At 38.2% G+C, this 18,451-nt stretch overlaps 1 protein-coding gene across 5 annotated transcripts in view; it reads right to left on the reverse strand.

Annotated features, from left to right (window-relative positions):
• Nucleotides 1–18,451, reverse strand: part of MBP (myelin basic protein) — a 122,634-nt gene that overhangs the window by 94,143 nt on the left and 10,040 nt on the right. For all 5 annotated transcript variants that reach the window (XM_080378532.1, XM_080378533.1, XM_080378535.1 and 2 more), the window contains exon 2: nucleotides 120–194. In XM_080378532.1, coding sequence (XP_080234658.1) covers nucleotides 120–170 — 51 coding nt within the window. In that variant the 5' untranslated portion in view covers nucleotides 171–194. The remainder of the gene's footprint in view (nucleotides 1–119; nucleotides 195–18,451) is intronic.

Below are 18,451 nucleotides of genomic sequence, written 5' to 3' on the forward strand. Positions count from 1 at the left end.
CAGTAATGGTGAAAGTGATCTTGTAAACACACAAACGTACGACAAACATATATATATATTTCATTTCATGACATACACATTTCTGAAGTGGCCTTGCCTCTTCAATTTTCTACAATTACCTTGGTTGACTTTTCAGCGCTATGTTCTCTTTTTCCTACATGGTTCCCCATGATGGATCACCAGAACTTCAAATTCTGAAAAGATAAAACCAAAAGAACATTTTGAAATCAACACATTTGTACTGAAATACAAATTCATTTTTCACCTGACACTGAATAAAGAGATTGTTCTCATACAATAAGCATTTTTACAGTCCAAGGTAAGACCTGTGAAAGATCCTAAAAAAATTAAAATATTTATCTGGTCTTATTTGCAAATCTAAGCAGTACCCAAAAGCTTTCCTTCTAAAAAAAACCAACCACTATAAGCAGAGGAGGTAGAATAAAGTGTTTATTGCGAAATTTGCACATAAACAAGACTAGATTAGAAATTAGGTAGGGGGTCTTCCGATATTATCTCCATAATAACAAAATGGTGTAATATGCATCAAATAATCTTAACTACAAATTTCCATAAAAGATCAAGTAAGTTCCTTCAGATTCACATTTGCCATTATATAAACAGCAATTACTGAAAAAAGCACCAAACTAAACTGCTAACAATTTGCTGTGGAGGTGCGAATGGATACGTTCTTTACAGCCCACACTGTCATGACAAGCACATAAGAAAGGAATGCCAACTCTTTGTATTTTCTGGCTCATCCTGTTGTAACTCAGCTTTAACAGAGCTTATGTAGGTTAAACCACAACACATATTTCAACTTCTAGAGTACCCTTGGCGGTTTTGCTACATATTTCTTCCCATAGAAGCATGTGTTTGTATAGGATTTTATACGCAGCTGCTGCCTTCAGCCGATTTGAATGCAATGCAGGGTAGAATTTAAAGTCCTGAAATCATAAAGTACATGCAAAAGAAGTTTCAAATGGACTTTTTCCTCTCAGAATTACGAATTGAACTTTCAGGAATAAAGTTCAGTTTCTGGTGCTAACAATAACACTTCATTACTCTGCAATAAACAGAGGTATATACCATAAAACCTTAGCATAAGAAACCCTGGCACAATGCTGTTGCTATCAGAGGGCTAAGCTAGCTCAATTAAGCATAACTTTATGAAAAGGCTTGGGAGAAAAGACCTTTGCTATGATAGAAAATGCATGAAGTACAACAACAGGCTATCAACCAGTTACACTCAGAACATACAAATAGTTATAACCCCAGCGACACACGCTGATTTGTGTACCAAAGGACTCTACAGACAGAAACTTTGATTCCTCCTGACTTTCCACTACAGAAATGTGTCCTTTATCAAAAGCAATCTTGTCCTCCATCTCTACTGCAACTTTTGGAGAGACCGATAGATTTATTTTGCCTACCTCAGTGATAAATTTTCAAATGAGACAGTGTCTGCAGTGCCCATCTGACCAGTCACTGAACTCCATTCGCTCTAAAATCAAAGTGCCACATATCACCACATGCAACTAAATAACTCCTTATGAATATTGACGTTGAAGCTTTCACAAAGAAAAAACTAAAAAACATCCAAACTCAGCAGATGTACTCAAGGCAGAGTTAATTGGCAAATTGGAAACACATTACTTTTTTTTAAGCAGCCACTATCTACTGCATAGAAGACTGAAGGAAAAAAATCCATCCTTTCAAATTGTGAAACCAGCACAACCAATTCACATTTTTGTGAGTTTATGAAAATTTTCAAGGAAAAATGCAAATAAATTCATATACACTGGGTTTCAAAGCTGGACTACCTCAAACTGGCCTTTCCTCTACAAATTATGAGCAGCAGCTCACTTCTCATCACCTACTTTGCAACATAAAGAATAACAGAGTGGAATACAGAAATTGTAGACATTTCTTACAGTGGAATACAGACATGATGTTCCAAGAATTACTCTGCTAGTCATTCATTGAAAGATTACCTCTCAAATTTGACCTCTAATACACACACATTTAAGTAAAAAAATTACGGAGCCAAGGTAAGACTTGCAAAATCAGAACTCTTAATCAGTGTCCTCCTGCCCGTGCCTCAAGTCTCCCTGCTGTCTTTGAAGTAATGCTCCAGGAACAACCACTGTACCCTTGAAACACTGATCACAGCAGAGTCCCACTCCTGCAATGCCAAGGTAGAAAAATATAACAGATGCAGATGAGCTATAATGTGAAATTAAGCCAGAAAAATATTTAAAAATAGTTTGTTGGCCAAAGAAAAGAAAAGCAGTAAAAGCTTCCATGCTGCCACACCATAAATACCTGAAAATGGTAAGGCTAGTTTTCTGCTCAAAAGCCTGCACAAAGTAAGCAAACAAAACAAAAACCAAGCAAAAGGAGAAGTGTATTAAATAATCAACACACTCCTAATTCCCACGTGCATAATTCCTTCAGCTAGATGCTAAAAATTACACATGGAAGGGAATAAAAAAAGAAGAAAAAGGCTTGAAGAAATGGAAATGCACAATGCTATTCAAAGTATGAGTGTGGTTTGAGAGTTTTATGTTTCTCTACAGGAACAGACTTAAAAGCTGAAAACTAATCACATTGATTAAGCCTGTAAATCTGCAGTTCTGTTTTCGTTATTGTTTTGAATGTGTCAGAGGGACAGCACATGGCCTAAATTCACATGATCAACCCCTTCTTATTCTTCCCTCACGTCCAGAAACTAACACCAATACAACTAGCTTTTACTTCATCTTTTTCACACATAAATGAACAGATGTTTAAACTCAAAGTTAGTCAGCTATAGGTACCAGCTATAAAATCCTTATGCAGCAATAAAGGTACTTTTTAGCCAAAAGGACAAAAACAACCAGCTGGGTAGCAACAGTATCCTAGAAGTCACAGAAGTCTTCATGCTACCTATTGAATGGAGAAAACTGCAAGTAATCCTTTGGGGGAAAAAGGCTTTAAAAAAATTTGAAATTAATTAGGAAAGGAAATGTATACTGCCAGCTGTTATGTAGATATCTGATTAGGAAGCAAAAACATACACACACACAAGTCTGTAAACATGAAAACAATTTACAGCAACAAAAAGATGTAATTTTTCACTGTAGCCTCATGCAGAAGTCTGCCTTACTTGGTTAAAAACAAAGCACATGGGTCATTTTCACTTCAGGATGCAAGTGCAAGTGCATCCTGAAGTGTTAAGATGAAGACTGATTCTGGTTCTTACTGTCTTGAGGAGACCCTGCTGCACAGTTTCTGTCTGCACGAATCTTTATGCAACAAGTTGAGTCACTGACTTCAATGGGATTACTCATTGCATGATCTTTGTAGGAACTTGCAGGCAACTATTCAAAAAATCTGGGCTGGAAAAAGATTTGTATTTTCTTTTTAGTCACCTTCATAACATACAGGTTATCAGACTAAGCAGCTCTTTATAAAGCGAAGAAGCAGCTTCCTGCACTTACTAACAAATGTCAGTCAACTGATCAACATTCTTGCTGGCAGAGGAGCCTGTACATGCTTTACCACTGATAAACAGTCACAAGAAAAGTCACGAAGCTCCAAAACAATGAAAAACCAGAAGCACTGCAGAAATGCAGTAACCTTCTTTGAATCCAACGTGAATCACATCTAACAATGAGCTACCAAAATAGGCCTGAGCACAAGGTTGAGCTTATGACCACAACAGCATTTGCCTGAAACTTTCCTGGTGAAACTCTGCAAGTTTCCTAAATCCTGTGAGATTAAAGATTTTGCACACAAACTTGAGTCACAAAATGAAAGGGGATACTATGCAGGTCTGCAAGCAATCGGAGTACATCACCAGCTCCCCTATAAATCTCCACATCAAGCCAATGGGTTTCAGCATATTAAAGCCACCTGAGAAGCTCAGGAAACAACGGGCTATGCAAGCAGATTTAATAAGACTAAAAGTTGAAAACATTTCAGCTTTAAACTAGCAAGTTTTTTGGGTGAAGTGAGTGAATTACGGCAGGAAGCTGTGAAGTGCTGCTGCAGACACCACCAGCAGAGTCACCCAGTCACCTCAGCACTACACCGCAACCACGTACCGAGCTGAACCAGCTCTGCTGCCAAGAACCAGGCACTTCCCCATCAGTGACTGATAGAGAAATAACTCCAGCTATCTGGCTGCTTCAAGTAATTCCAAAAACACCACAGGGAACATCCCTTGGGAAATAAAGTGTCTCCTCCCATCAATTTCCCTTCTTACAGAGTCAGTCGAGACGGTAACCTGATGGAAGCCTAGACCAAGCTGCTTTCCTGCTTTCTTTGCAAAAGGAAGCCTCGTTCCAACTAGCAACAACTACAGAAATGCCACTGCCTTACTCAAGGAGAGAAACTTCTCCTTGCTGTCTGCCAAACACAAGATAAACATAGAACCCAAACAAATATACAAAGGGATGCAAAACCTCAGTCCTACACATCACATACCTATAAAAATACACGTATGCTGCGATCATGTAACTTTTTCCTCTTCATCTGAACAGTTGATTAAAAATAGCCTTTTAGAAACATGTATCAGCATTTTTTTAGCCCATTCTAGTCTGCTGTTGAAATTAAATGGATACTTATAGCTAAAAAAAGAGGTTCTAATCATCTTCGCATATATATATACACTGTCCTATAGAGAAGTTTAAATTATAATTTTCACTAAAAGGCAGAGAACACTTCTCTAAACTTTTTGAACATACCAAGAAATGCAATGGTATCACTTCCTGCAGGTTACATTTTCTTACTCACTCATGGGAGCCTGAGAAAACTTCACTCCTTGTAATTGTCAGATTCTAGAGTGTCCTTCCCCTGTAATATCTCACAGAACATTATAACTTTTGTACACGCTAACTACAAATGACAAACTTCAGCCCAAGAGGAGCTGATTTACAGTGACAGCTCACCAACGGTAACTCAGGAGTTACAAAAGGCTGTAAGCCAATGCACCTGAAGCACCTTTATTGAAAACGAATGGTTATTTTGTACTAAAATACATAAACTACCCAATGTAAATCACAGGATGCTGCAAATGGATTGTTAGAGATGATCCTTGAAGAGTAATTTAGTTATGTAAAATAAGGGCTCAATCTTACCTCTTCCCACACACTTAATTATGACTCAACCAAACTACACATAATAATAAAGGTATGCAAGTGCTTACATATTTACAAGTATCAGAACATAATTATTACCTTGTCTAGGAATTCATATTCACCACAGACTGATGCTGGATAATAGTGCAGAGCTACAATGCTAGATATGTTTAGCAAGTGCTCATAGCCTTACTCATGCATGGGAAGGATAACCATAGAATATAAAAGTATTTGAGGAATTTACTTCAAACCTCCTGCTACATTAACGACTACTATTATTCAAGTATTAAATTCTACTAATATAGTCAGATCTTATTAGACAAAATAAAAAGTGTAATCATTTCTAAGAAATGTGCAATTTCTCTCCAGTTTCAGTAGCCCTCTAATGTAGACCCTTAATTACAAACTTACCCAGCAAAATGACATGCAGAAGATTTTTTTTTTACTAGTGTCAGGTCTAGGTTACGTAGCTTCCTGGGAAGAAAGCTGACACAATGCCCTGCACTGGCTGTCAGCTAGATGGAAACCTTTGAGAGAATTTTTTTTAGGCTCTCAGTGTAACATACATCATTGGAAGGAAGCCCTTCACTTCAGCCTTCTTTCAACACAGATTGAGACACTGGGCATGCATCATCTGTTTCTTCAGAATTCTATCATAGAGGTAACCTAGTGCTCCAATGCACCAAGAAAGAAAACCTCCAGCGGGCACAGGTGAGTGCCCTGCAGCTAATTCCATCAGCAGCCATAGTCACATGCTTCAGAGAGAGATGTGAGCAACCACGTAACAAAAGTAACCTGCCTCGTGGGCAAAGGTCTTCCTAGGAATCCTGCCATTTTAATTCAAATGTTAAACTATTTCATAAAATATAGTGCCTTATCTCTCTTAGAAATTTCATTATTATTTAATGCAGATTTAATTTTTTATTACCCGTGAAAGTGTGTGATCCTTGCTAGATCAAACCTTATTTCATTTTTGACTTCCACAATGATAATTCTCTGAGGAACCCTTCCTGAAAGAAAAATACATTATTCCAGACATATTTCCATCATGAATAATCAAAGCCAAGCTTTCAGAGGTGACCATAATTTTTAAATCAGAGAAGTCACCAGGAATTTAGCACCAATATGTGTATTTAACCATGCGTATATTTTGCATATCAGTCCTGCCATTCCTGGCCTATGTAGATATTACAGCAATTTCCATGTTTACAGACAACTGTAGGTGCCTTAGCAAGGATCATAGACCTAGAAAACCACCCCTCTGAGAGACAAGCCAAGTTCTGAAACACTACTTATCTGAGAAATTACTCCTCAGTGCTAGCACAGTTGCTCGATAATTTACATACACCTCATACACCATTGTAAAGGACACAAAAAGTATTTAATTTTCATTACAATTTTCTGCAAACAGTATGACACAGGAAAAAGGCTCCAAGGCAGAATATGTTCTCAGAAAGTACATTGTTACAAGCTATTTCCTAAAATTGCCATTGGGTTAAGCACAGCAGACAGGACCCGATGTTTAAGATCTTTTTTAACTGCTTTGATTACAATTTCCCTCTATCTATTGCCAATAAGAAGGATATTGCCTTTTTTAAAAAAAAAAAAAAATAAGCACATGATTTTCAGGAATCTCACCTCACCACAGCTAAGGATAGTCCAAACTTGATTATAGACAACAGTCTGTAAAAACAATTATCATGTAATTGCCAAACTATATATTATTTTTTGTAGCTTGGGTTTCTCTCTCTTTTCCTTCAATCAACTCCACACTCCTTGATGGAACACCATCAGCCTCATGCCACCCATTAAGAAAAACAAAAGATGCAATTTTAAAACAAATTTCTCAACTGGACTTTTCTGCTTCCCTCCATGAACTCATGAAATGAAATGAAAACTCCATGAAATGCTCACCTAATATCACTTAGGAAACACTGATATCTATACTCCCTTATATAAGCACAAATAATCAACAATTATAATCAAATGGCATTAGCCACATGCTTACTGTTCGTCTTCAAAACACTTCAAAACAGAGCCCTGAGAACTCTATGTCAATCCACCTGCAGGGTCATAAGGAAGTGTTCTTAATCACCTCCACGTTAAAAGAGAGGCCAGTGCATTTGATGGGGGAGCTGGGTACCATCCCAAAGACCTGGGGCAAGGCAGAGATGCCCTCAGCACATCCAAGCACCTGGCCACACCATTCTTCCTGCCTGTTGCACTTCTACCACAGCACTCACACCTCAGGGACTTGACAAAACTTGGATTTCCTTGCATGTCTTCCATGCCTTTGCTGAGATACTTGTGCCTTACAGCTATTTCCAGTTTAGGGAACAGAGAGGACCACAGGTATGTCTAACACACACATCCCTTGAACCTATACCTAAAAGGAAATGTTGCCCTCCTATAAAATTAAGATTGATTTGTCTATTTTTATCTCAGTCACTAATATCAACAGGTTTATTTAATTTGCTATATACTGTTTTACACAAAACACCACAAGTCAGGCTGATTTTTAATTTTTTTCATATTTTTTCATATTGGAGGACTATTTAGGTCTGCATGGCATACAAAACCTAGAAGCAAGGAACAGTTTTTCCCAGCCCTCTGAAAAGGATCAGATACATAATCATTGGTGATTTTTTTCCCAATACTTGTGTGCTCCAGAAACAAAATCATTTGACATCACAGTAAAATAAATTCTCTAATAAAAAAAAAAAAAAAAGGCAGAGAAAGATATAGACAGAATAGTTAAGAAGAGAGACATGTCTTAACCTCAATTCTCTATATTGTAAAAATATGCAGCATACTCCTAAGACCATCAGTTTCCACTGTCATTGCTCCTGAAGTACTTTATTTCCTCTAGGAATACACCTCCACAGCTGTGGACTTCACCTCTTGGCCTCAATGAGTCAACAACTAAAAGTACACACTCATCCTAAACATTAAAATATTTTTTTAAAAGATAAACCAGCACACAAGAGTATATAATACAAGTACAGCATTAAATTAAAAAGAAAAAAGATTGAGATTCAAATTGAAATTATAGAGAATTTCAGGCCAAAGTAATAATGTTATCAGTACCAGAGGAGTAAAAGCACAGAGCAATCAAGAAACCAGAGACAAGTGTAATTATTTGTTATTTGGAGACTTTCAGGTTTTGAGAGCAAGGTAGTCTGAAATCAGATAAGACCTAACATCTGTTTTCACATAAAAATGAGAAAAATATCATGAGAATAAAAGATATATTTGAAGACTCACATTTTTTTTCTGTTCTCTGCTTAGAAAAAGTCCTCTCCGAATGCTGAACGGTATAATCTCCTTTTTAAAGTGAGGCAGGTCATCTAAGCTTCCCAGCGAACATGGCCACTTTGATGATCAGCATTTCATTAACACACTATAGAGACTGATGACAAAATGGACACGTGCAGTTCTAAATGCACATGATCAAAGGCATTGTATGCTGGCTCTTATCTGTCAGTCTGTTGAATATGAGAAGATGGGACAAGAAGATGATTCACTTTCTCCAGACACGGTTAACTGTGCTGTGAGAAAACAGTGAACCTCTACATCCTTTTCAATTAAATAACTTTTTTTTTTTTTTTGGAAAAAAAAAAAAAAGAAAAGAGGAAAAAAAGCCTTTCTCTGCCCAACCTTTCTCTCTCTCTGTGTTCCGACTTCTTAAATAATCTATACTGTAAACATATCAATCAGGAGACAGGTTTCCTGTAAATGCTCCTCTCTTACATTTGGCATAAATATTGATATTACGAAAGGGTCCAACTCTCACCACGCTCCAAGTTGACTCCCTCTTGGCTCAGTCCACTGCTGTAAAGTCATGTCCCTCCCCTCCCATAAACACGCTGCCAAAGAGGCACAAACCTCAGTCTTACTTGTCTGACATGAAAAAAAAAGCATCCTTCACTATATATTTATATTTCTCACTTTTTGTGCAATGTATTTTTCATTTCTTTTGCCATCTCTTTTACTAGCTTGATTTCCTGGTGGTTCACACATGAGATTATGCTCTTAAAGTATTTTTTCAAGTAATTTGATTGAAACTTAGTCCTCAGCATTTTCGTTTGTGAGTGTGCTTATGACATGTAACAAGGTTCAAAGTTCATGTGACAGCCTCCTAACAGGTTACCATTATCATAGGCCACTACCATAAACACAAACAAGACAGTTCTCCAGCTTGGTCTGCTACACAAATTGCAAGTGACACCTCATAAAGCTTAAGTAAGGATTTGTGAAGTCCTCTGCTCCTAAACCAATAAAAATGTTTACGAACAAAGTGATTTACAGAGCTGTAAAGAAGTAATTTTTCTGTGCTCGTAAATGCCTATCCAGAAACACAGATACTAATACATTAATTTGGGATTTTCTCTGGCAACGATACAATGGTTTACTTTCCCTTCTGAACAGAGAAAGCAAAATTACTTTTTGCTAAGGATAATGGTATATCTGAGAAACAAATAAATCTATGTCCTTTTCAAATGGAATTTCAGTCCAGGTATTTTGCGCTTTAGTTGTTTAGGTCAGAGGCTCAGAAGGTTACAGTCACTGAGCTGTGAGTTGTTGCACTTGGAATTTTAAATAATTAATGAGTAACAGCAGCAACCCTGGCACTGAAATCTGCATGAGAAACTACTTAAGTCTTTACACCACCTGATACAATTATTGTACTTGTGTGCTTCTTCAAATATGCTTTCATGTACTTGTGCCTCATACTTGAACATTGCCTCAATTTATCTAAATCCTAAATTTCATGCACTAATGTTGCTTCCCTAACCTTTATCCAGGATATGTAGAAAGACAGTGTAGAAACAGTCATTACTGAATTACTATGGAAAAGAACAATGACAGACCCAGGGAAAAAATTCTATTTGAACATGAGAATGTACAAGATGTACACAAGGCAATTATTTCCCCTTCTTTCATTAAACAGAAAATCAAGACTGTTTATTTCATGTTGAAAGGAGGACAAAAGAATGTGACAGGCCAAACGCTCGTTTCTCCAACACAGTTTTCCAATGCAGTTCACCACTTACATCAGTGTACAAAAAAAAAAAAAAAAAAAAAAAAAAGACAGCAAAATCTGGCAACATCTCAAAATAACGTGTTTTAATAAGAAGACCAGCAGTGTGCTCACTTTCAAAGATGATTACCAAAATATACCTCAAATCCACTATATGATTAAAAGTAAACTTATATATAATATTCACAGCACCCATCACAAGAACATCTTGTTCTTGAACAAGTTGCATTTGTAAACTATTTTACTTTTACTGTCAACTGAACGTTTTTAAAAGAAGAAAATGTTTCAAATACTATCATTAAAACTGTTACAGGGTCCACAGCCTTCAACCAAGGGGGGTGGGGATGGTTCATTCCAGACAGCATGCAAAGACAGCAAGGAGGTTGCTCCCCTAAAGGTCTTGCAACGTAGGTGTACAAATCACACCAGCAGGAGATAAACCTTTCTCCCATATTACACATATAGAGCAAAGGTGGAGATAAGTTAAGGACAGTATGTGAAAAACTACTTACGGCCCATTTGAGAAGCTTAGGCAGACATTAGAAACTTATATCCAGAGTAGTAATTCTGAAAATCTGTTCTCAGCTACTGCATAATGCTGGGGTTTGTAACCACAACAGACATCACCTTTCCTATTTTACCAGTGCTTCATGGCCTTCACATTCTGCCATCAGTCATACAAAATAACACTCCAGCCACGACGACACTGCCAGACAGCTTCACATGATTTTACACCACAACCCCATGAATACACAATTAAGTTATTCCTCTGCCATTCTAGGTCTTAATTCAGCAGATTTTCTCAGACACAGAAAATGCTAACCATCAGGCTCAGGCTTATCACAAGACACAGCAGAAATCACCGTGACATCCCCCCTCCCGGCCTTTCTTTAAACAGCTATAGTAGGAGGTCATCCATACCATTAGATAATAAGCTTGTGATTAACATACTCACACAGGATGTGGGAAACCAGGGATCGTTTGAGAAGATACTGAGGGGAAAGATCAGCCTGACTTGATCACAGGATAACTATGAGTCACCAATGTGATCTGGCAGGGGAAAATTTAAAGAAAAGACAGACCGACCGACCTATGTTGTATCATGAGAGGATATTTCTAGTCAAGATTGGGAAAAATTAATGTCATCATACAAGCCACTAGCATAACTTCAGCTGAATACAAGGTAAAACTCTGGTCAGCCATATTTAACAACATGAATTTTTTACTACAACAGATGCGAGGATGATGAGAGTAACAGCAGCCCTATTATACAGGAATAAGACTAAAAGCCCATGACATGTCGACCCTAAGTAAAGCAAAGCTGAATGAGTGTTCAAATAGGAGAAAATTCATGTTGCCCACTTATAAATCTAAGCTGAAGTCAGAGTGTTTCTAAACATCAGAAGAGCAGGGCTCTGGAAGAAACAGAGGAGCGTAGAAAACCTAGCTATGTTCAAGACAGAAACCAAAAGTCTGACCACTCTATTTCAGAGACTGCATGAATGGTGTGGTTCAGCAGAAGAGCCCCAAATGACACAGATGACTCCTGCCTGAGGATATTCCAATCCACATTTCTAGACGGTGTACCTGGAGCATTGCAGGGTAGGGAGGAGCAGAGAGGGACTGTCTTTGGCTGAACATGTTCATATACTGACAGCTGACTTTAAAGAAAGGTAAATAATCAAACGCCCAAACAAAATAATATCACAAGAACAGTGACACCCTGGAAGGAGACAGCAAAAATAAAATGTGCTAGTTTTAGCCAGCTGGGTTTCACTGGGGTGTAGGATACCGGACAAACAGACTTTATTCCCCACTCTGAGCTCACTGATGAATTCCTGTTCATCCATTTTATCCTGTAAGTGATCAGTATAAAGTACAGGAAAACTGTAAGTCTCCTGCACAGACACACATCTACTGAAGAAATGGAGCATCACTCCTGCCCTCCATAGCCTCCACCTTTGCAGCCTGCTTCTTGGAGTGGGAAATGCAGGCCTGAAGCCTTTGGGGAAGCGATGGAGCTGATCTCCATCCCAAACACAGCACACTAGGGTCTTGGCTAGTCAGCTCTTCTGCAAGCTTGTGGGCACCTGCCTTCAGGAAAGGGTTGCGAGATACACACAAAGCCCACCTCTGCCCCCTGGAGCTCTGGGAACATGCTTTGTTTGGATGGATACTGACTTTAAGGAGCCTTCTGCTCAGCTTGTTGGCTACATTGGGTAATAATCTGAGAAATCTAATTCTCAGCACAGGATAGACTAGATTCTTTATACAAGGCTCTTCAAGTCACTTTAACCCCTACTTCCCAAATCCCAAACCAACTGGTCTTTTCATTACTTTCCTCCAAGACTGTGTTTCAAAATAGTCCATAAAATCCCCTCCCTTCCTCAAGCACTCTGCAGTAAATGCTCCACTATGAGAAAGCAACAATGCCTAAGAGTTCCAGAGTCTAGGACTGAAACTTTGTATCACATGCATACAACAAACTCTCCAGCAACAGACATTTCAAACTTCCGTGTGCACCACATCATCGATTAAATTAATAAACATGCCTCTCATCCCACTCCTTAACAGAGTTAAAACCTTTCAAAAAATAGATACTGGGCTGCTGGTTTGGCTGAATTCCTTACTTTCTCACCTCAAACAATACTTCTACCCAACCTGTTACTATCAACTTAATTCACCTGTAGCACTCTCAAGTAACAACAACTCATAGCACTAAAAGTGCAGTCATTGATGCAAATTACTTTCAAAGTACAAATTATACTATAAATAAGAGGTTTTGAGTCTGGCAACGTGAGTTATCTATGAGTGAAAACAATGTGCATTTCATTTAATGTAGCATCTTAAACCAGCTTTTATTGAGATTATAAAGGAACAATCTGTTTGCAAGCAATTAAGATACACTGACAGCTTTTAACTGTTTTATAACTCTTCTTTTTAGTGGAAATCCAGCTGTTCTAAGATAGTGGTTATTATCAGAGATGTTGCATCCCTTCTTTATGCCAACACTGCCCAGCTGTTGTCCTTAATAATTAGTCTGTGGCATTTTAAAACCTTACAACAATTCTGAATGACCAAACTTGCCCTTACTAAGCTATTGCTACAGTTTTAATCACTATCTTCTTTTAATGCATCCAATAAGTCTAATGCATTACCACTTGTAAGTATCTGTTAGTAAATCCACTCCCAATTTGGTATTTCAGCATCTGCCAAAATTAATGTCAATGTCTGAAACAAAAATACAGCAATGCTAGGAAAAAAAAAATTATAATAAATTGTTTCCCCCATTTATTATCTTGAAGCACAAAAAATGCACTCAGAAAAAACCACTCTGATCAAAAACAAAGCTACACCCCCAAACCACAGACTTCATAGTATCTGGTAAGGATGTTTAAAAACATACTAAAAGCACTGCAAACCTTGTATGACTGAAGTTAAGCAAAGCGAAAAGCAACTACCAACACAATTCTTCTGCGTTTTTTTAATCATGGCTGCATGTAAACATTTAATCAGTTTGGATACATCAGACTTCACTTATATTCACTTTTAAATTCAGCTAGTAATGGACATAGATTTCCCTTATCTTGCCAACTACCTCATATGAATAGCCAGTCCTAAAGCACTTAAAATTACACTATATGTTGGCTGTCTCCTAGAATGGAGAAGGTTTGCAGGCATACCACAAATGCTCTCTGAAACGCCACACGGGGAAAAGGTACAAGCATGGAATCAGACACACAGTGATATCAGGCCCAGCGGTAATGGCACATGCACAGGTTGATAAAAGAATGGTATCACAACATAGCAGAAACAAGGGAGACTAATAATTTTGGTACTGATTAGTATTTCACTCATTTCAAGCCCTAGCACTCCTTCAATACCAGCATCTTGCTCATCACTTGCTTACCCTTTGCACCCTGCAGCTTGCCCATACCCAAACACAATCCAGAATATATCATTTTTCACAAAGGAGATAGGCTGGGGCAGGGAAGCATGAAAAAAACTATGTGATCTCATAAATACAGTACTGCAAGCAGAAGGAAATCTCTCTTGGGCAGAAACATGCTATGTATGTCCCATAGCAATGCTACTCAGCATTCTGTTCAGTCTGAACTCTAATTTCTTGCCCCAGTTTCCCCTGACAGTAATTTTTATTTTCTGTTTCATGTGAACTGGTACTACTTTTGTGACTTGCCTACTTCAGGCTCTTTGTTACAAATTTCTGTTCGGACAGCAATCCAATGAGGAGCTAGTCTTGTTCTTTATGACAAGGGCTGAAGTGAAAATTTAAGTGTATATTTCAGTTCCATCTAATGATAGCTTAATTTTCAGGAACTTGAGTGATACCAGACCTCATAAAAATTGGTATTCTATGCAAAGTCAGACCACTACATCATAAATAGTTATTATAAAAATATGGTCTCTTGAGAGTGGCAATTTTACTTACAACAAAGATTAAAATCTGTTCAATAACTTCAAAGCACAGGGCTCCCAACCAAATATAAATAACAATAACTTCAAACATTTCTGAACTGCAGCAACCTTTACATAGAGAATATGTACAATGCTTAAAACAGTAAATGACAGGCAACTTACTCAACCAACGCTACAGGAAGAATTTTTACATAAACCAATGTAATCATAAGCTGGAACTGAGTCAACAATCTCTAAGTCAATGCCCCTCTCAATAAAAAAATTCATCACAAGCTGATTCAATACCACAAAGACATATGCAGAATAACCTTTTTATCTCTTTATTATGTTTTTAAAATCAGTGTGACAACAAACAATAACATCTTCAAATCTTCTTGCATTCATTTGATTTTACTTATTTGGGCAGTCTGTTTTTATACAAGCAAGCCCACTGAAGACATTCGTATTGTTTTGCATCAGGAAGGTGCTGCAAAACCAGCTTTCATGCTTATGTGTGCCAGTATTATTGCTGTAATGCTTAAGTGAGTACAAAATTATTTAATTCCCCTCTTTCCAAAGTGCTGGGGTTTTCTCTCAGGTTAAAGTAAAGAGCTGGCTGATTATGAGATATTTTTATCTTTAATCATTTGCCCATCTTCAACTGCAATATTCTACCCATCTCATATTTGCATGCTCTTCTTTTATTTGCAGTGATTAATTTACTGAAGTGGACAAAAGGAAAATGTGATTTTACACTTCACAAATAATTAAAGCATAAAAAAAGATTCCTAAAATATGACAGACTTAGAGATAAAAGAACTTACGTACCTAAAACTTACTATGGAGGTTCTATTTACCTCTTAGCATCTGACTTTTTCCCCTATGCATTTCTCAGTCTCAATTTAGAGAGCATCGATATGATTTTGGGGTACATGCAAGACTGAGTTAAAGTACTAACAATTTGCAATCTATTATGATTTTTTTCCTGAGCTACTAAAATCTTACTGTAATTAAACACTACTGGAAAATCATCAATTACACATGCCATTCAAAACATATTCTAAAAGCTGTATTTCCGATTAGTTCACTGCTGACAGCATTGTTACTAGAGTATTTCTAAACTGTAGAATTAAACTCTTACAATCAGTTCAGCCACTGGCCCTGCAGAAATGTTTCACTAAGTTGATTTATAACCTTACTCCCAAGAGGTTTTCCAGATCCTAAATAATAATGCAGTGAATAAAAACAAATACCTAAAACATAACGTATAGTTCTGTACTACATGAAACTAAGGACAACTATCATCACATGACAAAATTATTTTGATACATGATTAAGTACACAGAGTAATCACACACAGAGTAATTCATCAATAACAGAAAAAGTTAGAAAATTAAATGTCTGAAACAGTAAGGCATGTGGTGCCAATTACAAGACCTGAGAAATACTGAATTCCCCAGTAAGTCATTGTGAACTTAAGTGCTCAGGCACCATAAAATCAGGTTAAAATTGTTTGCTTCTTACTACATGTAAATCAAGAAGCCTCAGTTTTACTGTGGGTCTTACTGCATTTGAGGGTTGCTGGTGTTTTCCAAATACCACCTAAAAAATTATTAGTAATAAGGGAATACAAAAATGGTGATTAGAAGAAAAAAAAGCCACCACATGACTGGAGAAGCTTTAAGTGCCTATTAGCAACAACAACAATCAAAAAAACAATAATCACCAAAACACCAAAACCAAAAAGCTTTAAATGCATATTAGAATGCAAAAAAAAAAACCCAAAACCAGTTTCTCACATGCCCTCTCACTGACACCTGCATATGGATTCCTTCTGATTATCAAGCTAATGGCAAGATTATGGACCTAAATCAATACAAAAGAGAACCCAAGACAAAGCCCACCGGCTGTAAGCAGATACAATGATCAAACCAATATCATTATTAAACTTAACTGTTACTTTTGTTGCCTCCTTCCTTTCTGGCAAATTCCTCAAACACACACAGGGAGCCAGAATCACTCAAGCAGTGACAACCTGTTCATAGCAAGCTTGTTAACCCCTGGTCACATGAAGTCACTCATTTATCACCACATTCCCAAGATGGCAGGTGCTCCATCCTGTGACCAGCATGCACTCAGTCACCTACAGATGGACAACAACTGGGCATCCAGAAGAGAACAGCAGGAAAGGGATTACACCCAGGTTACCAGGCCTGGGATCACTGGGAAAGCAAGCATCACAGTCCAGCCTACTTTCCTTGTCTGTTAGTTTACTCCCACAGTATGCTCAGACATACGCCCACCTGGATGTCACTTCTGGGCATATGAAGGAGAAGGTGGCGACTGGAAATCACCTGCATGGATTTACCAAGGTTCAATCATGCCTAAACAATATGATTGCCTTTTGTCATAAAATGATCAGTAGTATCATCTACCTTGATTTTAGCAAGCCTCAGCAATGTCTCCCACAGTATCTCTCTACCTAACCTGATCTAAGTTACAGCCTAGGTGATAAACCCCCCTATCTCTATCATAAGGCCTGAACAGTCACTGTTAATGGTTCACAACCAGCTCATAACCTGGTTACAAGCGGATAGGTTAGGAACCCTATCCTGCTTAATATCTTAAACAGTGACCTGGCAGAGCGTACAGGACATTCAATAAGTCTGCAAACATGACTGGACTTAGGGGTGGAAGGCTGCCATTCAGCGTGACTTAGATAGGGCTGACATGAGAACACAGCCAGAAGACTAACTTACTGGTGAGCAGCTCCACTGAAAATGACCCGAGGGGTCCTGAAGAGAGGCGAGACATGAATCAGAAGCCCACCTAGCAGCGATGAGAGCTAACAGCGTCCTGGCCTTTGGCAACAAAAGCACAGCCAGTGAACTGAGGGAAGCAACTGTTCTGCTTCAAGCACAATCCATCACTCTGGTATCTGGGCTACTGGATCTACTTTTGGATCCCCAGCGTGAAGCATCAGCCAACTGAAGCAAGAGAAAAGGCCACAATGACATCTGGCAGCTGGACCACATGCCCTGTGAGGAGAGGCTAAAGACACTGGGATTGTTCAGCCTGGAGAAAGCTCTGAAGCACGTAATAGCAAATTTCCAGTATCTAAAAATAAATTACTAAAAAGGTAGAACCAGGCTTTTCACCAAGATGCATGAGGGAAAAACAATGTCAACTGAAACCAGGGAAGTTATAAATATTTATTAGATAAGGGGAAAAAATACACTATGAGGATAATCAAGCATTGGAACAGATGCCCTGAAACACAGTGGAATCTCTGTCCTTGGTCTTTTCCAAGACACAGCTAAACAAAAACCTTAAGTTGCTTGGTCTGACCTTATGAATGACCCTGCTTTGGGCAGAAGGATGGACTGGAGACCTCTTGAAGTCTCTTCTGATCCGAATGAGTGCACGTATCTATGTTGGAATCATGTACATACGTTACGCAGAGCATGCACATTTAGGCACAACACATCCAGCAAGACACAAGAAACTTCAGGCATACTCGAAACAAGCTGTACAAATAAATCATCTATGTACGTGCAGTAAATAGAATGCCTTCACTATTCTCTGAATTGTACGTACTTAAGCAGATCAAAAGAACTGCATATGCATGTATTTATTGAGTCACGTGACTGACAAGGTCCCCACAGAACATGTCTGTCAAAAGCCTCTACGAAGCTACTTGACTCACTGAGCTAGGAAGACCAAACAACTTTAATCACAATTAGTCCTAATTCACTTAGTAGCACTGAAGCTGGGGAGGGGAGGGGGGGGGGGCAGGGCACGGGAGGAAGCCACCAAAACCAAAAGCTGACTATAAATAAGAAGAGCCTACAGGTACAGCATACGCCTCACA

The sequence above is a fragment of the Falco punctatus genome (genome assembly GCF_963210335.1).
Source record: "Falco punctatus genome assembly, chromosome: 3".
Taxonomy (NCBI): Eukaryota; Metazoa; Chordata; class Aves; order Falconiformes; family Falconidae; genus Falco; species Falco punctatus.